This window comes from Homarus americanus, unplaced genomic scaffold (assembly GCF_018991925.1).
Source record: "Homarus americanus isolate GMGI-L3 unplaced genomic scaffold, GMGI_Hamer_2.0 scaffold37032, whole genome shotgun sequence".
Lineage (NCBI taxonomy): Eukaryota > Metazoa > Arthropoda > Malacostraca > Decapoda > Nephropidae > Homarus > Homarus americanus.
Window position 1 is genome coordinate 1,410,164 of NW_024731852.1, and position 25,501 is coordinate 1,435,664.

The window sequence follows — 25,501 nt, forward strand, 5'->3', positions numbered from 1 at the left end:
CATATCATTCAAGGTGCACATTTTTTTTGTTTTTGTTTTTTTTATTTAAACGAGAATTAGCCCACCCGGGCACAGGTGAAACGACCCACAACAGGGCCTGGGGGAGAAAAAGAATGAAGAAATTGAAAATAGAGAAGAAAAAGGTGATATTGTGTTAATCTACACCACGAAGATGCTGGAAACCAGCTTTTTAAAGTGAGACATTGTGTAAGTATGGAAACACAGAAGAAGGCAGAGCATTCCACAGTTTGGCTGTGTGAGGAAAGAAGGAGGTACTATAACGGGTTATTCTCATGTGACCGACATCCACAAAGAAACGGTGAGCACCGCTGGCAAGACGTGTGTTACGAGCCCATGGCCTTGCCGGCGGTACACAGGATGCCAAATCCACCAAACATTGCCCATTAAAGTACCTGTAAAAGAGAGAGAGTGAAGCAACATTGCTGTGAAGAGAAAGGGAAAAGAGATTGTCTACTAAAGGAGGAGAGTTAATAAGACGAAATGCCTTTGATTCCACCCTATCTAATAGTTGGACAGAAGAAGAGCTAACCCAGATATGAGAGCAGTACTCCAAGTTAGGACGAATGAATCCCTTATATACTTGGAGCAACTGCTCAGGAGTGAAGTAGCTACGGCATCTGTGCAGCATTCCCAACTTTCGGGAGGCAGCTTTAGCTATACTGTGAGAACATCTCCAAGACAACTCATAATGCACCTCAGCATTATTCACCAGCTCTTATCTTACAAAGACTATGTCCTCCTGTTACATTTTTCTTCATAATAATTTTTTTATATCCAATTTCCCCAATAAACTTACTGATAGTGTTCTTAAAGTTTATTAGTATTATGCAGCCTGGCACAGCACTGTACTTAATTTTTTGCAAACAAATAATTTTTTTGCCTGTTTGAATGTTTTCAGCATGCTTGATGATGAAGTACGAACTCAGGTTTTAGATATATGAGACTTCCAGTGGCTTTTACTCACAAATAAAACCTGGATGTTATACTGTAGGTATATCATTATTTGGAAAAAAAATTACTAGTTATGTGCAAAGATGTCATAAAAAATTAAAATTTTCTGTGCGTTGAGTCCACTTTAATCTTGTATGTCATTATTTTTACCATTCAGCTGCTTGAATTCCCATGCTGTGGTATAAGCAGAGTTAGTCACTAGCATAGCATACTCATTAATTGCTTGTGATTTGCCATTCAGCTTTGTAGAACACAAAATGATGTAGGAATTATTTTGCTGTCCATTATGATATTTATTCTTGTTAAGTACTGTAGTTTTATACCAAATGTGAGATTGTATTAACCGGTTGTACAGTGTTTGTAGTAAACTGTATCATCTTTTGTCACTGTAGCACTGAAAAAATTATACAAGAGGATAAGGTAACAGTTGTTGATGAATTTTTTTGAGAATCACTTGTATTGTCATTGTTGTTCCTTATCAGGACTGAGAGAAATAATAGGAAAAAACTGGTATAGTTAGTTGTATGGAATGTTAATAAAGGAAAGTAGACAAAATAATTAGAAGCATATCCTTTATACAGTGAAATGAGTTGGAATTGTTATGGTACTGTAGTTGTATAGAGGCAGATTAGAGAATTTGAAAGTTTAGCTTCCCTATTCCTGCTATAACAGCAGAAAGTAGGGTCAGTCCCCATACTGGAGTGTATTGTTTTATTAACTTTTGGAGCATATATATTTACAGTACTCTCTACTGTACTGTGTGTATGTGTGTTCAAACAGTAGAAACTCTCAGTTTCACATATCCTTGGGACGTACAGTGTGGAGGGTGGCATGCATATATAAATGCCAACAAAGGAATTATATTTAGGCATCAGGTAGAAATATATTGCAATATATCACAAAATATGCCAACTGCATACTGGTAGCACACAAGTTGCTGCTTTTCCTGGGAGTTTTGTGTTGCTTATAGTAGCTGAACATATGGATGTGGTCATACAACATATAACATCATGTAGGAATCCATCTCATGCCTGATCTTTCTCACATACATTGTCAAAGTAACAATATGTGATTGATATTTCTACCACAAAGGAATTACAATTGAGACCATTGAACTTAACAAAACATGTTTCTATATGAACTCCTAATTCAAACCCCCCCGACCACCACCACCCAAAAAATAATTAATGGCCATGATCATGCATTAGTAGGTGTAACATTTTTGGTGCCTGCTATATATACATTAATGGTTCATTATACTGTACTGTACAGTATATGAGAGTACTGTATCTATGTACAGTAACCAAATTTTTCAAAGATCTAACCTACTCCAGGTTCCATGGGGGTCAAATCTAAGTACTTTTACTTCATACCGTATAGTGTTTGTTTTTTTCCCAGTCACAATTCTAGAGTATAGTACATTATTTTGTAGTGTCCAGTCACCGAACATGTATTTTCCTCTCATAGTATTGATTTACATTATCCTATACATACTTTACTTTTTTTTGTAAGGAGGCTTAGTGCTTATGTTCTACTCTAGTTAATTAATTACAGAATAAGGTTAAAGGAAAGAAGGCGATAAACAACAGAAATAATGAATTCTTAAAATATTCCACACATGTATTACTTATTAATATTTGACTGACATCATTGACATTGAGATTTTTTATTTATTTTCTACTGTACAGATGACTTTGGTTTTATGATAAGTGGCACAAGGACATGACTGAACTTCTTGATTGCATGATTATTCTTTCCTTACATTCACATTACTGTATCTTTCTTGCCATCATTCTTGTGCTCTTCAGTCATTCTGTATTCATTTGATCACATATTCTTAATCTCCAAATGTTCATCATGCTTGGCTAACCCATACTTTCTTGTCTCTTAGGTGACCCCTGATGGCAAGGTTGTATATCGCGGTGGACCGCACCAGCAACAGCGTGGTCCTGGAACAAGTGGAAACCCAGCTGCTGATTATTCTGAGGGTGCTAGTCATGTTCTAGCTGTTATTCATGAAATATTAGGCCACCACAGGGCAGTTGAACAGAGATGGTCAGACAAGAAGCTCAAGTTGCACCAAAGATTGGCACTTCGTTTATTTCAAGAGGATGTGAAGCAGGTACAGTATTGAATTAATTTGTTTTGCAGGATTTATTTCAAATTTATTTGTCTGAAATAACACTCATACATTTTAATTGTATGCATGAAATGAAGGAACATTGTAAAATGACTGGAAAATATCAATATTACCAGTGGTAAGTACTGTACTGTGACAGATCCAGGATCACATCCTAGAGGTATTCTGTTTGGAGAAGTGAAATTACAAATTGGTTCACCTATAGGTATTTTGATATTCTAAGATGTCTACAATGGGAGCATAAAGCTGACACTGAGATGAACTTTAACACACCCTGGGTTGCTAAAAGAGGTATTTCCTTGGGAGGAACAAACTCACTCATTGGCTGAATACTGAGAGAGTGTAGCTTTCCTTCTCTCCCAAAACCAATCTGAGAAGATCTGATGATGAGGAGACTACTTTAACATTTTCAAACCTCGTTGCAAATTTATAAAGGATATGATAATGGAGAGACGTTACATGGCTCGGTATTCCCATTCAGTTTATGGCTCTGTAAGACCTTAGACTCTAAGGACTGAAACACTTAATCACATCAAGTAAAAATAATAGTTTTGACTTTGAGGGCTTAAGTGAATTTTAGGGTAATATTTTGAAACCTTGGAATGCAACCTTATTTTCAATATGTTTTCAAGGTACGTGTACTGTAGTTGCAGTATGTAGGATCTGTAGAAATGTAACCTTGTGGATTGGGTGGGAGCTGCTGTATATTAATATTCTACATTAAAATTTTCTCTTTTTAATAGGTTCTTGATTGGCTGCAGACACATGGTGAAGTGTTTCTGCATAAAAATCCTGGCATTGGCCGCAACCTTTCCAAAGCTCGAATGTATCAGAAGAGTCACGAACACTTTGAAAATGTAGCACAGGTATAGTATGAACTTTACTTATATCTTAGCTAGTGCTAGTCTTAGGTAATCACCAAGTGGTGAAAACTTGGTTCCCAGGGGGTCCATAACTTTTTAGAACCTAAAAATTAAATACAGTATACTGTACATTAATTGATGATATAGTAATTAGTTAAGAGATTGTGGAGACTGCTGATAAGCATGATGTATAAGGTGGCAGTAACTTACTAAACCAATGTCAGATGAGGTAACTTTGTCATTATCGTATGTATCATTTGCAGGCAAGATATCATTTGGCACCTTTCAATGATATGCCTGGGATCCTACTTATTTATTGTTTGGGTCTTGGTTTACTTCTACACAGGAAACAGTTGTTTATTTCAACTTTGAAGTCTTGTATGTTTTTCTATGGATTATTAATTAAACTATTCTTATAAAATATAAACTTGTCTTAATGAGGTATATATATATACAGCCATGCGCCGGTTAACGTCCAAGATACGTTCTGGGAAACGTGATGTTAACCGAAATGGACATTGTCCGAAATTACATAAACCTATCGGATTTATTCTAATGGGGGTTCCAGGCACCGATCCCCAAGTTTCCCATTTAACAACCATTTAGACCCACTTAATATGTATATATACTGTATAATGTTATGGTAAATATCATAAACACACATAGGCATGGCTAGGTTTATTACAAAGTGATGAAAAGGATAATGTAAAGTGGGTAGTCCACAAAACATGTAGCTATGTCTTTCTTTATTTGATTGCCCCGTCAAAGAAGTCTGTTTTCTCTCACTTCAGGACGCCTGAGTCATCCGTTTTCTCTTAATCCTAGAGTGCAGTACACCAGACACTTATTTATTTCTTAGTAATGACACAGAATTTAAAATTGCAACCCCAATTGCAACTGGAGTTGCAATTGTTGAGGCAGCTAGATATGTCTGATTACAGCAAATGTGTTATTGTCAATTTGTGGGTGAAAGATTTTATCCTCAATAGATGTAGGTTAACATTACACTTGGAGGCAAATGTTTAAAAAAAGCCTAATCAAGGAAGCATATTCCTTTAACACATAATATCTGACCAGTATGGGGAGGATCATTGTGTCTCTGTCAGGGGGTCGTGGAGTGATGGTACAGCAGGCGTTACGGATTTTTTTTTTTAGGGGAGTGGGGACGGACGTATATGCGATCGGACGTTGTTCGGTCGAACGTTAACCGCGATATATATATATATACAGGGACTTGTAAGTTTCATATTTCATGTAGATCCACAATGAAAGACGATAGCTAAGGTGCTTCATTGTTTCCATTTTCCCTGTGTGATTTTATCAAGATATATACAAAAGTATATATATTTTTTCCGTAATTTTTTCAGAATACGTATACAAACGCTGAAAAACTACTGCAAGCAGCAGAGGAACTTGCTCACACTGGGGAATGCAATCCCGAGGAGATTTATAATGTTGCTCAAAGGTTGGACTCGCATATTGCAAGCTTTGCAACCAGGGTACAGCAGCGTCATCGACTGCTAAACATGGCTGTTTTATTTTATACTCATGAGAAGGAGGTAAGGTTTATGTATTATTGTCATAATAGTGTTGATTTTACAGTACACCTTATGGGGATTGCCTATTTTAAAGAATACAGTATGTACCTTGTCACATAGTATGCAGGTGAAAATGAAGACAGTGTTAAGGATATAGAATTGAAATGATGTCATGCATATGACATTCTTTGAAGTAGCATATTACCAACAGTCAATACATATTGGAATATTGGTTATATTCTATTTGAGGAGACACAAAGATTACAGGAAAAAATAGGTTCTTTGCTGTTCTGTATACATCAGATGGGACTAAGATAAAAGGAGAGGTCAAAAAAATACTGTAGTCATGTATGTATGTGTGTGTGTTCGTAATTCAAGCAATACCACCTCATAGTAAAAAAGTTGCATATCAGAGGATCTAAAGGTAAAGTGCTTTAAGGAAATGAAATTATGGAAAACAAATTTAAATCCCCTATGATTATGGAGTATTGTTACTGACAGAACTTAGCATTCTCCCATCAACTTTTGGATATATGAAAGTATTTTGTGACAGTTGCATGACAATTACATGCAAGTACTGTACAGTAATTTAATAATTCTTTGTCTATCCCTCGGTGTATTGTAATATGATTTGATATCATCATAATAATACATTGATATATCTTTCTTCTAACAGCTGTTGTCGTGGTTAGAGGAGTTAAGCTCAGAGTTGGAAGGTGAGGAAAGGGTAGATGAGACAGTTGACTCAGTTGAGGCAGGAGAGAGACTCTTGGCTCAAATGACAACACAACGGGATTCTACTCTCGATGCCTGCGTGTCCACAACTCACGAGGGAGAAGGGCTACTTAATGAACTCAGGTATATTTTAAATATACTGTATACAGTACAGTATTAGTTGTTTGTACTGAAGCTGATGTTGTTCACCTGGCTCAGTATCATCTCTTTGTAAGTAAATATAAACAATAGAGAAAAGCAGAAAGCAATGAAACTGATTTGCTACAAGTTGTTTTCATACAGGAACCTATTTAAAGAGATGAAACCCACAAAAACAGACAGTTTTTCATACATTGTTGTTCATATTATGGTGACTCTCCAGTCAACCAATTTAAAATTCAAGGTACTTTTAAAAATAAAAGAAAATAAGACAAGTAGATTAACTTGATCTTTCTTCATTCCAGAACTACAAGTGTAACTGCTGAAACTGGATGTGGATCTGTAGAAGGTGTGGAAGAAGCATTGGAAAGACTAGTCAAAAAACGTGAAGAATTGGAGAATCTATGGGCTACACGCAAACTTCGTCTAGATCTGCTTCTGCAGTTGAGACTCTTCCAAAGAGATTCTGTAGAAGTAAGAATCTTCATTGTTAAAGTTTATGATCTTTACGATTATGATTATTTCGAAGGATATATACTGTATACAGCCACAGTCAAAAGTCCTGTCACCTCTCCTGCTACTTCATGAACTCTGAGATTTAGACTCATGAAACTGAAGCAGTTGACACAAATGCACTTTTCCAGCCATTAGTCCTAATCTCAGGGTTCATGAAGCGTTAAGAGCAACAGGACTTTTGTTTTTCTCTGCACACTTTGGATAAAGTAGATGTGAGCTGGGGATAATGGGGTGTGTAAAGGCAGAAGTGGGTGAAAGTAAGTGTTTACACACTGGTACCTACCCAGAACAAATTTACTGATTAGTTTTGTAATACCTGTACATAGACATTAGTCTCAGTCTTTACTACCAGAAGTTTACATTTTATATGCACTTAGTGATATGCCTTATATTAACTCTGGTATTGTAATTTTGCAGTATCTATACCATTATGTTATAAGATCTTTTTGTAATCTGAACTGATTTAAATTGCATTTTCTGTGATTTTGAAATATTTAGATTACTGTAATATGCATTTAAGGCTTTAATTAAGACTTAAATGTCATATTACAGCTACTTGGTCAGTTAGATCTCTGGGCAGAGGAGCTACAGAGCACAGACTTTGGGCGAGACATTACTGAGGCAGAACAAATGTTAGTACTACATAATGACTCTACTTCACATATGCAAAATGCAACATATCAAGTGCTGCAAAGTGGACAAGATCTTCTGCAAGTAAGTTTGTAAATGGAGTTCTTATAGTTATTTCTAGAGTTCAAGTATTTTTAAGAAAGCTAAAGTACTATACTGTAGTGAGTTTGTAAACTTGTAGTCATCTGGTACCCAGAAAAAAGTGTGGTAAAAAGAAAGTCTGTTCCTTTTTATGTACAGTATACAGTATGTGTATCATGTACAATACCTGTATATAATTTATAGGTGTGAAATTTATCCTTAAATATTCTGTAATAAATTAATGATTATTTTTGATGACCCCATGCACACTAGAACACAGTACAGCACTGTCTTATAACCTTAAGCTACACAATATCCCTCGTATGATAATATTACTGTACTACATTCTTGGTTTTCAATCTCTTATTTACTTCTTATGTCTCCCTAGTTTCCTTTGTATGGTATATAAATTTTATATAAACTTCATTCACTAAATTATATATAATTATTCATTAATCAATTCTTTTATTCTGCAATTTATTGGGTATCATTTTCTGTACAGCTACTGGAGACCTCTGGAATTCAGATTCGTGCTGATGCAGAGTCAGATGGAAATGCCAAAGTCTCTATGTTGCTGGAATGTATTCATGAACGGCAGATGGATATAGAAGTTCTGACGGATATGAAACGAATAAAACTCGAACAGTGTATTCACCTCCTTCAGTTTGAGGGTGAAGCAAACCAAGTGAGTGCCAATCTTTATTAGTGCCTTATAAGTTGGTGGTGTGTAGCAGATGTGACGGGGGATGGATATCACAATGGGTGAAGAGTGTGGCATGAGAGTTGATTTGGGACTTTACAGTAAAACATTGCATGTATAACATTAAGGTTGAGTGAATGACAGTTTATGAAGAAAAATTTTTGTGTTTATTTGCTCTTGTTTCTACCCAACTTTCATTTAGCTTGAAAATGTTTGAAAGTTAAGAAGGTGGTTACTTTTATTTTATAATTTTACCAGCTTACTGGCCATTTTAGATTTTTTATATTAACTTTTCTAATGCATTAATGTTCTATATTTTACCACTGTACAGGTAATCAGTTGGATCAGGAATGGAGAAGCTGTGTTGGCAGCAAGTTTTACCATTCCCAGTTCTTTTGCAGAATCAAACGCCTTGTCACACGATCATGAACAGTTCCAGGTTAGTCTCGTAACCTTATCCTTGGCTTTTACTTGGGTGTTTATCAAAGTAAATGTTTACCTTAAACTATATTTAAATAAAAATAACTTCTTTCTTCAGGAACTTGGTCTTGTGTGTTTTATTTAAAAAACATTTTTTGGGGTTGGTATGAAGTTTATTGTGGCTCATGTTATCAGGTAAGTCACGAGTGAGGTCAAGAGAATAAAAAGATATTGTTGTTGGCTTTATGAAGGAACATAGCCTATGTTGATGAAGTAAGCTAGTAAAATATGATAATTATTTAATGCTAATTTGGGGAAAGCTAAAGAACTAAATTTTTTTATCCAGAACATTTTTAAGATAGTGTATTGGATAAGGTATACAGTGCCGTATTATGTTATGTTATGTTGAAAGCATGGCAATAAAGATACAGTATTTGGGACCATTAAAGGTAATTGCAAACAAATCAGAAAAGTCAATAGAAATGTAGTTTTGGGAATCTGATATCATATTTAAGATGAAAAATGGAAACAAAGCTGTAATTTGAAAGATGGAGTTTTGATGTGGAATGTAGTTGAATGGACAGAAAAATTACTTTTGTTTAACTGTTTGGGGAGTGTGGCTATGTACTGTACAGGGGGCCCACAAATTCACGGGGATTAGGTTCTCAAAATGGCTGAGAATTGCCAAATCTGCCATAACATTTGCAGCTTTGGAGGGGGGGAGGGGGGTTACATTTTTACTTGCGTATGAAGAAATGTATATTCCCTTTATATGTTTGCCCTTAGGACACTTATTTCTTTTACCTGTAGTATTGTGTGTGTGTGTGCGCATGTGCGCATGCATGCGTGCGTGCGTGTGTGTGTGTGTGTGTGTGTGTGCAAAACACATAAAAAGAAATAATAATTGGAAAATCCTCTCACAAGTAATCAGAACAAAATTTATTGAAAATGTGAGTCTACCCATAAGTCCATTCTCTATTAATAAAGTACTGTAATAGAGAACGTACTTGAGGGTAGACTCACATTTTTTATAAATTTGTTTCTGATTATTTGAGTGTTTTTCAATTATTATTTATTTGTATGTGTTTTGTGTGTGTGTCTACACACACACTCACACATATTTGCAGTACTGTATAGGTAAAGGAAATTACTGTCTCTAGAACGAATGGCTCCCTGTCCCAGCCACAGACATTATTGGGTACATCCAGGGTGTCATCCGCGAATAACCGAGATCTGCCAGGTAAAAATCCGCAAACTTGGGGGGGGGGGGGCTATACTTGGAATAGTATAAATACAGACTGGCTTAAAGGAAAGTACAGTATTTTTGAACCACCATACTGCACTCTGGGACATATGACTTACTTGATATAATCAGGTGGAAAAGTAATAAATTTAGCAAATATAGAAGAAATGGTGGTAAGATGTCAGAGAAAACTAAATGAAGAGAAGTTTGTATTGCATCTTAATGTGAGTTGTTCCTGATCATTTGTTTACCACGTTTAGAGTAACAAACTACAACATAAGCAATTTTCCTTTTCATTGTCTGTGTTTTGTAAATTTTACTTCAACTTAGTTCATCCTCTTTTACATCTTCCTCCAAGTTTGGAATACACTCATTTGTGCACACTTATTCTCTGGCTGAGACAAGCTGTAATAAGTCTCACTATCAAGAATTTTGTGCTGTGTACTGATCACTTGCTGTGAAAGATTTTAATGAGGACACGAGTGAATTCAACCTTATTTGTTATACAGTAATGTTTTAGTGAAATTGCCTCTTACCTCTTTTTATTTTTGATAATTTTTTTCTTCTGTAGTTTTCACTCATGAATTTCGTGTGTGATCAACAGTTTTTCCTGCTAGTTTAATGAGAGTGATGTACTGCATTTTAATGATGTTAATGTTAATGGTGTATAGTAAAATATTATATGGTATTCACAGGTATCTGTAGTTGAATGTTTTGATAAATATTATGCCTAACTTCACGCTTCCTTTATATCTTGCTTCTATATAGGTTGCTATAGAAAAAACCCATGCTGCTGTAGTACAGATCCACCAGCGTTCTTCAGCATTATTAATGGCCAAGCATTATAGTCCAGAGCAAGTGATGGAGATAGAGTCTAATGTCACCAAGAGATGGGAGAAACTTGTGACTTGTGCTGAAGACAGGTAAGAGCCTTTAAGATATTTTTATTACAATGCTGCCAGAGGCTGGGGGGAGAAAATGTTTGTTTTCTCCTTCTGAGAAATATGATCTTTTAAACATGAGAAGGTGATTACAAAATATTCAGAAAGTATATTGTAGAATTTTCTGGTTCATTCAAATTAAGTCTTTAAAACAGTGTTTCCCAAACTGGGGATACAGAGTTGGTACAGGGAGGGGTGTGAGGCCATATGAGAAAAATAAATAAAAATTAATGTCTTATTCAGCATTGTGTGTAACATAAATTTTTTTCTAAGTACTGTATATATCAATCTTCTCCATATGCATGAGATACATGGATAAAATTATTATGAGTTGATCTTGAGCAGTAAGAAATATGAGTACAAGGTGTAAAATTGGTTAAAAGTTGCTGAAATTAGTTTTAAAGAAATTGGGGTTGGGAGGCATAAGGGTTTGTAAAAACCAAAAGGAGGTGTTAAGTAAAAAAGTTTGGGTACCACTGGATGGACTAGTGTAATTACTAACCTTGTCATGCACTTAAAGACCATAGTTGTTGAAGCGCAGTAATAACATTTTAACAACACCTTCATGGGTCAAACTGTAGATGTAGAAAATAATCAAGAGGAAGTTTTTAGTAAGGAACAGGTGACAAATTGAGGCAGGAATTGAATTTCACAAGCATTATGGGAAGGGTTGAAACTGTTAAAACAGGAAAAAAATATCATGACTACTCCACATGGCAGTAAACAAAATATTTTTTTGAAGACTTGACATGTGCTCCCTGACTTTGAACTTGTGGGAAGGTTTATGTAGTGATTAGTGTGATCTTATTTACTTTCAGATATTCTTTCAGTTGCTTCACATTTATTATTAATGTAAATGTAGTTTAAAATCTTTAGTTTCTTGTTAATCTCCATAAGGTCTTTATTGTTCCCTTTTTAAGTAATGAATCAACTCGTTTATTTCAGTGTTAAACTTTATGATTTTAGTTAACTGTGACTTATTTTCTCTTTGGATTTCTAAAGTGAACAGAATAATTCACATTAATGTGTTTCAGGTACAAGTTGGTCCAAGCATCAATCACATTCTACAAAACAGCCGAGCAAGTGTGCTCTGTGTTGGAAAGTTTGGAACGTGATTATCGGAGAGATGAAGATTGGTGCCAGAAAGAGGTGGCAGCCCCAGGTGCTACATCCAGTCAAGGGGAACAACAGCAGCCACAACAACCACAACAAAAACAAGAGGGGACAGGTCAAGGAGGTCAAGCAGGGTCAGATCGAGCAGCTTCAATATCGCTTTTAATTAATAAACACCAGGAACAAAAGGAAGGATTTTTGAAAGCTTGTACTCTTGCCAGACGCACTGCAGAAACTTTTTTGAAATATTCTAATCGATCTCAGAACTATTATAACTTGAAGGGTGATTTAGGGCTCAGAGGGCCAGAGACCAAAGTTAGGGATATCTTAGAGAATCTTATGGCACAAGAGAATAAAGTGCTTGACCATTGGACTCAGAAAAAGAAGAAATTGGATCAGTGTCAGCAGTTTGTTCTTTTTGAGGGATCTGCCAAGCAAGCTTTAGATTGGATTATGGAAACTGGTGAAATGTACTTGTCCACACATACTAATCTGGGTGATACCAAAGAAGAAACTGAAAAGTTACTAAAGGAACATAATGAATTTAAAGGTACAGCGAAGGACACTAGAGAGCGAGTGAAATTATTATTACTCTTGGCAGATTCCCTTGTTGAAAAAGGCCATGCGCATGCCTCTGCAATCAAGGATTGGGTAGCACGAGTTGACTTGGCATACAAAAACTTCTCAGGACGTATGGATAGGTACCGAGTGCAGTTGGAAGGTCGCTTGGGAATTCCTAGTGAGGATAGTAAAGCTTCACTTTCTCTAGATCGTCATAGTGACCCATCCTTAGAAAATAAAGTTGGAGCAGTGGTGTCAGTGGCAGAAGTGGCAAATAAAGAAATTAGTGAAGAAAAACGTAAATCAGCTAGGAAGAAAGAGCTTATCATGAGGGAGTTACTTCAGACAGAGAGAGTTTATGTTAAAGACCTTGAAGTGTGTACTAGAACTTACCTTCTTGAAACTCGGCTACCTTCAGCTCCATCGGGACTGCAAGGTAAAGATGGCATTATTTTCTGTAATATGGAGGACATTTTGAAGTTCCATAAAAACATTTTCCTTCAAGAGATTGAAAAGTATCAGTGTATGCCAGAAGATGTGGGCCATTGCTTTGTAACTTGGGCACCACAATTTGATGTATATGTTAAGTATTGTAAGGCTCAGCCAGAGTCTAATCGTGTGCTAGTCAGTCATGCTGGTACATTCTATGAAGATATTCAACGTAAGCACAACATAGAACATCCCATCCCAGCCTACCTGATCAAGCCAGTGCAGCGTATAACCAAATATCAGTTGTTATTAAAAGAACTTTTGTCCTGTTGTGAGGATGAAAATCAGGGAGAAATCAAGGATGGGCTGGAGGTGATGCAGAATGTCCCAAAGAAGGCCAATGATGCTCTTCATTTGTCAATGCTTGATGGCTGTGATGTTCCTCCTGACTCTTTGGGAGAAGTTATTCTTCAAGATACTTTCCAGGTTAGAAAACTTGTGTTTACTGTTGTCATTACAATACCCATTCAAAAATTTTTCATATAAATTATGTCTGTCCACCTTTTTATCCCTGTACTAACTTCTATGCTTAAAGCCAATAAGCTAGATTAATGCACAGTTGTTATTTCACAAAGTCTGTAGCCATACCCCTAAATGGCAGAGGTATTTTATTGTATTTTTGCTTATGATTCTTATTGTTCTTGGGTTTTGAAAATATATTATTTCTTCTGTCAGTTGTAAGAGCATAGATTAATCATTTACTTACTTTAAATACCTTTATTTCTTCATGAAAATAATATATTTTTATATGCAGTACAAAAATTTCTAGGGTCGGGAAAACCTCATTTTCCCCTAAGAAATACTGTAAACACACTATATATCCTTAAGTTCTTAAATGCTATGTGTACATTGTCAATTTTTAAGTTTTCAACTTATTTTAGGTTACTGTATTGCACTTTAAATCCGGTTAAACTTCTGTATTAACCATATAAAATATTAAAAGGGGTGTTCATATAGTGAAAGGGTTACCGTAGGTATTGCTTTACCAATTTGTGTATAGTACGTACTCAACTTTGTCTTTAGAGATACCTGTACTGTACTGTACATAGAGAGAGACTTTTCACTAACATGTTTCACATTATTTCCTTGTTTGTGTACAACTTTTAGTTCTAAATGTTATGTTTAAGTTTCCAGTTAACAATAGTACATGTTGGTCAACCAGGATGGTCACAAAGATTTGTATTTATAAGAAGAGCTGACTGTAGACAAAATTATGGATATTTGTAGAGAGGTGTATGTATTATGGTCTGGAAATATAGTAAAGAACTAAAGATGAAATTATAAATGCTTAAAAGGAAGAAAAAGGAAGCTATAATTTTAAATTGTTAAGATATGAACCAAAACAAATTGCAGTAGTTAAGAGTTTTTAAAAGTTTTTCTTGAAGGAAACCTGCATTTTTGCTGTCACAAATGTTAGTTAATTACTATTAATAGGAGAAATTGCAATACCCGACTTTAGGGTCTGACCTTACGTAAAATCAGGTATTTGCTGTTATCTTAATGATTCAATAGCTACATGCTTGCCCAGAGAAGCAAATCCAGTATGTTTGGAAATGATAAGAGTTGTCTTAACAAGGACATTCTTTTACTGTACATTTGGGAAAATTTCTTGGAAACAATTCTAAAGCTATGGTACTTATATTTTTATTTGAGTTTTTAATCACATGTAACTTTTAAAACTTCACATATATAATTCTTAATTGTTAATATTTGTTCTAGGTGTGGGACCCTCGGCAACTAATTAGAAAGGGTCGTGACCGACACATATTCTTGTTTGATCTGTATCTGGTATTCTGTAAAGAAGTACGTGATCCCAGCGGTAACAAGACAAAGTACGCTTATAAGAATCGTCTTGTTACATCTGAACTTGGTGTCACAGAGCACATTGAAGGAGATGAATGTAAATTTGCTGTGTGGACTGCACGAACAGGAGTCAGTGAGGGCAAGGTGAGTAATATTGTAGCTGTGTTTGATAAGCTTATGGCTGAATAGAGATAGGGTGGTTCCTAATATGTCTGTTATTAAGTAAATTTAACAAGTTATACAGCATAATATTACTCCAAATAGAATTACATATACTTTACTGTGTCATGGTATTTTATTTTACAGTATAATAATATTTGTGCTAAAGAATAACATTAACTTTTACAGATGATCCTCCGAGCCAACACTTTAGAAGTGAAACAAACTTGGGTGAGGAAACTTAGAGAGGTAATCCAGGAGACATACCTCAGCTCTGCTCTCCCTCTCTCTATGGCCAAATCGCCTGCTAAGACTCCGAAGCAGAACCGAGCCAGCAGGTAATGCATCTCGTTGTTCTTCATAAATATCCGTATTGCAAAGCACTTTTGATCATTAACAATACACTAGTACAGTGAGAGGTAGGAGGAAGAGAATACTGTGTCTGAGTGAAAGGCCGGTAAAATGTTCTGTGTAAATGAGAAGACTTGTTTATTAAAATGAAAGAATTGATGAAGATGGAAATCTTGTTAACAAAGCTACTTGTTGAACAAGATGAACAGTATGGAAGTATTCCAATAAAGTAATGTGGGATCCCTAATTCATGTATAACTAAATGTAAGTTGAGAATAATTTCAAATTACTGTAATTTTTACATGAAATTTTCACTCCATGTACTGTACTTGGGAATGGAATAAATAGGTAAACAGTATTAGATTTAAATTGTGTTTTGCAAACATATGTTTCCTTGTAGAAATTTAATTTTTTCATGTACAGTATCTTATACCACACTTCTGTAAATGCTGTCATTGGACTTTCAGTGCTTGTTTTTAAATTAATTTAATGATAATTTTTCAAGATATTTAGCTCACCTGCACAAAGAGCAGAAGATCAGCTATGACAGTCATATCACTGAAATAAAGCAAAGGGTGGAATATCTGAGCTTTGTATTCTTCAGACAACTCTCCTTTTTTACACAAGGAGAATTTTTTGCAAGTGATAAATGGATGTCGTATACAAGTACTGTACAGGAAGTAGTAAAATTTTATTTTGATCAAAAGAATGACTGAACAGTTTTCTTTGTGTTATTTAATGTAGCACAGTAATGCATTTTTATATGCTTCACATAGTACTGTACTCCTACCTCTTATGAACTACATCATGAACAAGAAAGATTTTTACCCTATAGTTGTTGAGAATACCTTGGCTTGAGTATACTGTACAGGTTGTTATCATATACTGTACTGTATAGTGTTAGTAACATCTCCCTTTTCATTCCCAGGGACATGGAGGAGTCCTTAGACGAGAGTGCTGAGAATACTGACCGTAATTCTCTTGCCTCTTACTCCTCATCCAATACAGACTCCGATAAGGTAAGTGCAGGATCTTTACTTCACCGTGAGCTAGATTGTGTTGTAGGACTTTTTTCTGACCTCAACATTAAACACATATTGACATAGTGATACTCAGTAGATATCATGTACTCTGCAGGGAAAGTTTTAGTTTATCTGTCCTCAAAAACCAGTGTCAAAGGCAAAAATAATCTGACCAATTACCGATGGTATATTACTTAACAAGTAAATTTTGAAGTCACTGGGATCGCATATTTAATAGGCATCGATGTAGCAAAATAATTACCAATGCCCTGTCATTTTTTTTTATTATTGCAGTTTTTTATATTTGGTTTAGGTGTTTCAATTGCCAGGGTTGTATGTACTGTGGGATCTCTGCTGAAAAAGGTTTCTTATGACATGAATATTTATCACTTGCTTTTTTTATGAATGGTTGGAATAAGAAGGATGTTCATAGACTATATATAGCTAAACAGTCAATAACATGAAATTTAAGATTTATAGTACAGTCGGCCCTTAACATACGCGGGGGTTAGGTAACAGAGATACCCGTGAATGTTAAAAATCCGTGTACTTTTGCTGCCCCCCCCCCTAAAAAACCCCTGGCCCCCCATGTCCTTATTTACCGTATATACCTGTGTGTAGTTCGAGTTTTTAAGACCAAATTATTTTGCAAAAAATTGGGGGTCGACCTCTAAAAGGGTAATAGTTTCGTTAGGTTGAAAAATATTTACCAGTAACTACCAGTAAACAATGGAAACGACGCACCAACGCACCACCAGCTGTGAGTGTCGGTACAGTCGCCAGGGCAGATCTCTTGCGTCATCATAGCTAGCCCAAAGTAGCCAAATGCATGGTATGGTATACACAGGACGATGTAAAACAAAGTATTCATTTGTTAAAGTTTATTTATAGATACTGTACATAAATTTTTGTTCATTACATTTGAAACATCAATCTTTGTTAATTAAATTTGATACAAAAGAAAACTACGATACCTTATTTTCATTAAAATATTACATCACAAGTATATTTTACCTTAACTGTGACTGAATGAATATATTCTCAGAAATAAATATGGAAATGTAATATTTTGGCTGAAATGATGTACATATTACTGTACAGTGGAAAGTGGGATAAAATTATGAAAACAATGACTTTCGCTTTCTTTCGTTGTTCAAAAGATTTTACCGTAATTGCTTTTCGAATGGTTTTCAGTTAAAAAACTGTTGTACTTGTACTGTATTACAATAATATTCTATCCTATCATTAGCCTTATAATCCCACAACTGAAAACCATTCGAAAAGCGATTACGGTAACATCTTTTGAACGAAAGAAAGCGAGTCATTGCTTTCGTCACTTGCCACTGTAATACGTACATCATTTCAGCAAAAATATTACATTTCCATGTTCTCAGAAATAAATGGTAGTTTTGTTGAAACGTAATGTACAGTATTTAATATTAAAATGCAAAAATAGCTATAAAAACAATTAATACACCCGTAATGTACTGGCTGGCATCTCGTCCCTGCTCCCGCGTCCAAGGTCACCACTCCTCCCAACTCGCTCCCTCCTCCGCCTCCTCCACCTCCACCGTCACTACTGCCGACAACAAACACAAATGTTTTGTGAATAACTGCACCTCCACTTCCTATGTACAGTACTGAACTGTACTGTGCTGTACATTTTTACAAACAATAAACATGGCAAGAAAAGCTATTAAAAAAAAAAGAGATAAAAACTTCACTTTACTGTACAGTTCCTATCCTCGGCGACAGGACGGGGGTCATCGGGCATTCAATTCCATAACGGGTGGTGAAGTGGGGGCGACGGTGGATTCAGCTGCTTCCTCACTGCCGCCAGTGATTGGTGTTAAATCTCTCCTTCGGTGATCAAAGAACATGGTGATGGGGAGTTGTCGTCTCTTTCATTCATTTCTTCCATGATGTTTTTGTATGGAGCGAAAACGTCATCCATCCCTCGCATGAATTTCAGGGCACGCACCATGGAGGGGTCCATACTATAGGCCAGGTTTTTCAGTGCCTCAATATTCCTGGTCATCTCCCCCAACTTCTCCAACGTTATTTCTTGGTGCTCTTCCTCATCCTCTTTCCCTTTCGCTTCCTCTTCCTTGCCTGAGTCTACTAACTCCTGTAGATCCTCCTCGGTCAGCTCAGTGTCGTGCTCTTCAATTAGCTCCCTAATCTCGTCCTCTGCCATGTCCCGGAAGCCTTCAGCAGCCACTTTCCTTGACAGTGCCAGGGTCTTTCTGAATATTTTCATTAAAATCCATCAAAATCATTTTCCTTGTCATCGTCTTAAGCACCAAACAGCTCCTCCCAGTCTTCTCCTTGAACAGGGCTAGAGGGTATGTGTTTTTCGAATCGTTTTCAATTAAAAAAATGTTACAGCACATGTATATTTTACCTAAACTGTGCCTGAATGAATATATTCTCAGAAATAAATAGTAGTTTTGCTGAAACGTGATGTATTTCAATGTAAAATAGGATAAAATACATGACGAAAACAAGAGACTTTACCTAACCTTCCGATGTTCAAGATATGTTACTCGTTTTTTTAGTAGTTTTCGGTTAAAATACTCTTATATTAGTGATATTCTATTCATACTGTGCTTGATATAATACATTCACGGAAATGTAATATTTTTGCAACTACAATGCTGATGTCAACACAAGCGTGGTTACAGCGAGACTGACTGAGTGAGGGAGAGCTATGTGTGTGTGTGTGTGTGTGTGCGTGCGTGCGTGCGTGCGTGCGTGCGTGCGTGCGTGCGTGCGTGTGTGAGGTTGCGGGAGCGGGCGGTGTCCCGTGTTCGGTGCCGCGCGCGAGTTGAATGGCGCGCGATTTGAATGTACTTCAATGTACAGAATATTCCTCCGGCGGGGCAATCCGCGTATTTGCAAATCCGTGAATGCTAAACCCGCGTATGTGAAGGGCCGACTGTATTTCCAGTTTGGGAAAGCAGGTGTAAAAGTGATTTGTAATGTTTCTGAAGTGATTTAATACAGTACACATTTGGAAATTCAAGTAAAATATCTCTGTGTTGCTTATAATGTACTTGTGTGTGTGTGAAGGGCTACACACAGTCATTGCCTCAAGTGATAGGTGATGCATTTGAGGGAATTGAGTTTTGTGTTGCTTGATTAATTTTTGGAAACATTAGTGCTACATAGTTAGTTAGGAGTGTGATTAATTACACTTATGAAATATTGCAGGAAGGAGTAGAGTTACTGGTTATGGAAGTCACATTTAGGTGCGTGAAGAATATGTAGTAATGTATGTGAATAAAGGTGCAGCTAGCATTTAATAGGAGTACAATTAGGAGACAAATGAAACTGACTTTATTCAGAAACGGTAGTACAGATACACGAGTTTCTTTGCTATATAAACATAAATGTGATGCCTTATTTTTTATGTGAATACATATAGAAAAAAAAGAGAAATTTAATCAGTCAGTATCAAGGTAAATTAGAGCACTTATAAAACAAAGTTTATATCCTCAAAAGAAAATTAATTGGTAGCAAACAATCAATTGAACCAACAGCTAGTACTTGATGAACACCTGAAGTATCTATTGTAATGCTTATACTGTACAGTATGTGGGAGTGGCCTTACATCTACAATAGTAGTGTGGCGGTGAATGCTGAAAGAATGTGATGCTATATCCTACAAAGGAAGAGAAGTTAAAAAAAAAATCATACAGGGGATGTCAAAGAAATTTAGAGGGGATTACAAACAAGTCAACTAGGGATACATTGAGTCAATATTGTTATACAGTAGTAATTTGGTGAGTTAGTGAACCCATTAATTGTCAGCAAGTCATACTAGTCCTAAGTATGCAGCCTTCAGTGCCATCATTATAACCTGCTGCCTCTTGTTAAACAGCTGGTGATATTTGTTAGCCATCTACTGAACGAAATTGTATAGTTTCTTTCCATTGTTTTTATTCAAGCATAATGAACACTAAGATCCACATTTATATAACCCGCCAAACACGCTAAAAATTATGTTCCCAAGCCATACAACCATTAAACACACAAATTGTGACCCCCCTTCATTTAATCTCTCTTACACACTAAACAATGAACTCCTCACCCATTATTGTACCATTACCCTCCAAGCAATAAAACTACAGTAGTATGCCTCCGAATCAAGCGAGCCAACAAACACCAACAGGTAATTGACCCATTTCACCCTCCAAGCACACCCAGCATTTTTCCTGATGACCAACGAATGAGGATTAATGGAAATCTACCCAAATGAAAATGTTCAGCAGTTAATTAGGCTATTTTTTTTTTTAAGTTAATGACGGGCGCTCTGGAGGGCTCTCACATTAAAAAGTCGGGAGAGAGTTGTGTTGAATAGTGGAGCCATTTATCCTCTCTCTTTCTCATTTCCTCACATCTTTCTCTCTTCCATTCTCCTCTTGCTTTTCATGTTTCACTTACTTCTTAACTCTCAGTCACTACATTCACTCGCCCACCTTTCTTAACTGTACTGTGCATTGACATACTAAAATATGTCACTAGTAGTGTACTGGGTATATTGGGATGTGCTACTGGTGTACTGGGAGAGACTGGGATGTGCTCCTGGTGTAATGGGATGTGTTGCTGTGTATTGGGAGATACTGGGACTATACTTGTACTGGGAAGACTGGAATGTGCAACTGGTGTATTGAGAGAGAGTGTGATGTGTCACTGATATGCTGGGAATGACTGGAATGTGTTGCTGGTGTACAGAGATGTGGTACTGGTGTATTAATAAAGATTGGAATGTGCTGGTGGTGTATTGGAAATGGCTGGGACATGTTGCTGGTGTACTAGGATGTGCTACTGGTATATTAGTAAAGATAGGGATGTGCTGGTGGTGGTTTGGGAAAGACTGGGATGTGCTACTGGTGTAGTAGTACAGATTGGCATGTGCTGGTGGCATATTGGAAAAGTGGGATGTGCTGGTGGTGTATTGGGAAAGACCGGAATGTGCTACTGGTGTAGTAGTACAGATTGGGATGTGCTTGTGGTGTATTGGGAAAGACTGAGATATGCTACTGGTTTAGTAGTACAGATTGGGATGTGCTGGTGGTGTTTTGGGAAAGACTGGAATGTGTTGCTGTGTACTGGAATATGCTACTGGTGTATTACTACAGATTGGGATGTGCGGGTGGTGTTTTCGGAAAGACTGGGATATGTTGCTGTGTACTGGGATGTGCTACTGGTGTATTAGTACAGATTGGGATGTGCCACTGGTGTATTAGTACAGATTGGGATGTGCTACTGGTGTGTTAGTACAGATTGAGATGCGCTGGTGGTGTATTGAGAAAGCATGGAATGTGTTACTTGTGTACTGGGAGAGATTGGGATGTGTTGTCTTTGTTTTGGGATCGACAGGGATGTGTTGCTGGTGAACTGGAACAGGCCAGGATGTGTTGCTGGTGTACTGGAACAGGCCAGGATGTGTTGCTGGTGTACTGGGAGAGATTGGGATGTGTTGTGTTTGTTTTGGGATCGACAGGGATGTGTTGCTGGTGTACTGGAATAGGCCAGGATGTGTTGCTGGTGTACTGGAATAGGCCAGGATGTGCTGCTGGTGTACTGGAATAGGCCAGGATGTGCTGCTGGTGTACTGGAATAGGCCAGGATGTGCTGCTGGTGTACTGAAAGGGATTGGTGTATGCTGCTGGTGGCATGGGTTATACTGGGATGTGTCACTGGTGTTGGGATTAACTGGAATGTGCCTGTGGGTGGAGCAGGGAATACCGGGATGTACTGCAGATATAAATGGAAAGACTGGGATATGCTTCTGGTGCACAGGGATGTTCATGCCGCTGGTGTGTAGTGGTGGACTGAGATGTGTGCTGGTGTACCGGGGAGAACCACCGTGTGCTGCAGGTGTTACGGGGAAACAGCGGGGTGGTGCGGGCTGAACGGACGGGCAGGGGTGAGTGGCGCGGGCGGGCGGGCGGGCGGGCGGGCGGGAGTGAGTGAGTGAGTGGCGCGGGCGGGCAATAGCAGCAGCAGGAGCGGACGAGGATGGGGGTGTCAGTGTTGGCACAGCTCTCCTAGTGTTCGCCCGTACAACCCAGGTGCCTGGCTCACTCGGGCCCGCGCGGGGAGAGTGGCCGTTGCCTCCTACGGCCTCGCGTTTTTCGGCTCCGTCACTCATCAGCTTGTTTACCGCTTGGAGGGTCCCTCGTATCTCAGTTCCCGAGTTAAACAATCCTTCGACCACAGAATTGAGATTGGATTTAAGGCCCTCGCTCGCGCTAAGGCAAAGTATGCAGTCAAAATGGCGTCGAAATTGTACTGAGACTATTAATTATATCTTCTCTTGTATCTCAAGTGGTGGGAATAACGTGAAACGCACGAATCTTTGGAAATCCAGACTCAGGGCCCGATTTCCAAATTCGTGCGTTAATTTTTCCAATAACTGTGGATAAAAGAACGCATATAGTTATGGTCGAGTCGAAGTGCAATTTCCACACCAATTTGGTCGCTATTGTAATGTTGTCGTTGAATTGAGCCAGTTTGATGCGATCTCATATCGCCAGTAACGGGGAAATATAGCTTACGAATATTTGAAAATCCTGTCCTGGGTTCACTCTGGGGGAGGGAGGGTAGTGTTGGTAGGGCATCCTAGTTGAAGGGTATTACTGGTGGGTGATGAGGTGGTGGGGTAGTGTACAACTTACTGTATGATAAAACTATTACTGATTAGAATAGTTGTAGTGGTTCACTGTGGAGGGAGGGTAGTTGTGGAAGGTTTTAATTTGGGAGTGATAGAACAGCTTCCCGTGCTGGTAGTTGTAGTGGGGGAGCTTCCCGTGCTGGTAGTTGTGGCAGTACAACTCACTGTGGGAGATAGTTGTGGAGCAACTTATTTTAGGGAATATTGTGATGAAACAACTTGGTTTGGCTTAGTTTTAGTGGTGGAGCAACTAAATGTGGAGTGCAGTTGTGGTGGTGGTGGAGCAACTAAATGTGGAGGGTAGTTGTGGAGCAACTAAATGTGGAGGATAGTTGTGATGGTGGTGGTGGTGGTGGAGCAACTAAATGTGGAGGGTAGTTGTGGTGGTGGTGGAGCAACTAAATGTGGAGGGTAGTTGTGGTGGTGGTGGAGCAACTAAATGTGGAGGGTAGTTGTGGTGGTGGTGGAGGAGCAACTTATCTATGGAAGAAGCGATTAATGGCGCACCGTCTGTAATATTATGGGACACCTTCTTTATCAGGCCAGTGCTTCTATGGCGCTCCTGTCGTGCGGTTAGTGGTTTAAATGGCGTCCTGCTATTAGATTACTTACTTAATGGTTCCCTGCCGTGTTGTTCGTGGAATTGTGGTGCTCTTAGGTTAGTGGCTCCCGGGCACCCAACTGTGGGTTAAGTGATGCTGGGACGGTGGTCTTCGGTGTGTTGGGATCATGCGGCTTTTGTTGCGTTGGTCGCTGCGGAGCTCTGTAGGATGGAGTGTCCTACATCCTCTTTGCATAGTGGGAAGGAGGGGGAGGGGGGGTGCTCGTTAATTCTTGGTCGCCCTCCACTTTGACTAGGTTCTTCGGGTCGCCTGTGTCAAGAGTTGTAATCACTACCAAACAGAGTTACATCCATATATGGTTATAAAAGAAAACAATGGCGTATAGGCAATTTTCTGTGGGGGGAGTGGAAGAGGATCTCGGTTGTGTACGAGGGGAACCTGGTTGGTGGTTAGTTACGTTAAAAGGAGGTTATGTAACTTGGTCTAGGATTTTTGGTCCAAGACGCCGTGTAGGAGAGACAAGAGGTGGTGGAATTCTACAGCTCTGGGCATTGGGGGGGTACACTTGTGGGTATCACGATGGTCTGGTGGTAGTGGTATTTGAGCTGTACAGTATTGTGTGGGCCTAGTGTTGGTGGGAGCCAGTGGTACTCGTAGTGGGGGATGAGTGGTGAGATGACCCAGTACTTGTGGATAGTGAAATACTGGAAACTAGTAATGGTAAACATCGTTGAGGTGTCATGTCAGACGTCCATCACTTTACACGTTTAGAAAAAGACTTAGGAAGGTTGTATGAGAAACTAGGGGAAAGAACTTGAATTAAAAAAAAAAAGTCACATTACTTTATTTTTTGTATAAAGTTCGTGAAACTAATGGGAAGGTGAAATTTGCGTGATGTGCGGGACCGACAGTGTTTGTGAACAGTGCGCGACGCCACAACGTGTCTTGATAGTGATAGGTGGCCGATTCAGTGGAGCCCAAAAGCTCTTCTTCCGCCCTTGAAGATACAACACCACTTTACTGCATCATTACCCGCACCCCTGATCACCTCTCCGACACAACACTTTGTCTTAGAAGTTAACCATGATGTTGCGTTAACCTGTGTTGTTTAAGTCGGTAGTCCAGTAGTGGTGCTTTGGCAGTTGAATCCTGTCAACACGTGTTCTGATGGTTCTCCACACACACACCTGTCACCGCCAAAACTCCACACTTTCTCTCTCTCTCTCTCTCTCTCATTTTTTAGGAGTAAAGGTGTACAAAAAAAAAAGGACAATAATTAAATTAAAAACAATACCCAAAACACAGGTGAATTTCTATTATACTGTACATTACTCTGAAAAATATGAACAGTATTTTCGCTAATATGATCGTGTTGTGATACGTGAAATACAAAGTGGTCTGGCAGAGGATAGGAAAAACGAACACATAAGGAAAGATTCAGTCCAACTTGAAAATAACTGGTTGGCTCCTTTTATAAAATGTATTTTTTTGGCGATTATTTTGGGTAACATTTTTTCGTCCCGTTTTATATAAATATATTTGTGGTGTTTTATCGTGGCTCTTTTTTATTTTTATTTTTTTTTGTCAATTTACGTTTTATTTTCCCTTTGTTGTTGTGGTGGTTGTTTTTGTTGTCTTTGGCTTTTTTAAACGTGTTGTTATTGTAGTGTGCTTATTATTATTCCTGTCATATATGGGAACTTCATTGGTTATTCTTCCTCTGTTATCATGTCTTGGATTTCTTGTTATTCCCAGTGTTATTTTGTTTGTTATTATTCCCATTGTTATCGCTGTACGTGACGCAGGGTGACCGTAAAGTAACTGTGGATAATTTATTTAGT

General features: G+C 37.9%; 1 protein-coding gene across 1 annotated transcript in view; it reads left to right on the forward strand.

Annotated features, from left to right (window-relative positions):
• Positions 1–25,501, forward strand: part of LOC121867918 (triple functional domain protein-like) — a gene marked incomplete at its 5' end in the record, with an annotated part of 297,912 nt that overhangs the window by 20,168 nt on the left and 252,243 nt on the right. Inside the window, 13 exon segments of the mRNA XM_042368057.1 lie at positions 2,864–3,094; positions 3,856–3,978; positions 5,343–5,534; positions 6,190–6,371; positions 6,692–6,860; positions 7,455–7,616; positions 8,116–8,298; positions 8,645–8,752; positions 10,745–10,899; positions 11,952–13,506; positions 14,800–15,027; positions 15,232–15,380; positions 16,322–16,412. Coding sequence (XP_042223991.1) covers positions 2,864–3,094; positions 3,856–3,978; positions 5,343–5,534; positions 6,190–6,371; positions 6,692–6,860; positions 7,455–7,616; positions 8,116–8,298; positions 8,645–8,752; positions 10,745–10,899; positions 11,952–13,506; positions 14,800–15,027; positions 15,232–15,380; positions 16,322–16,412 — 3,528 coding nt within the window.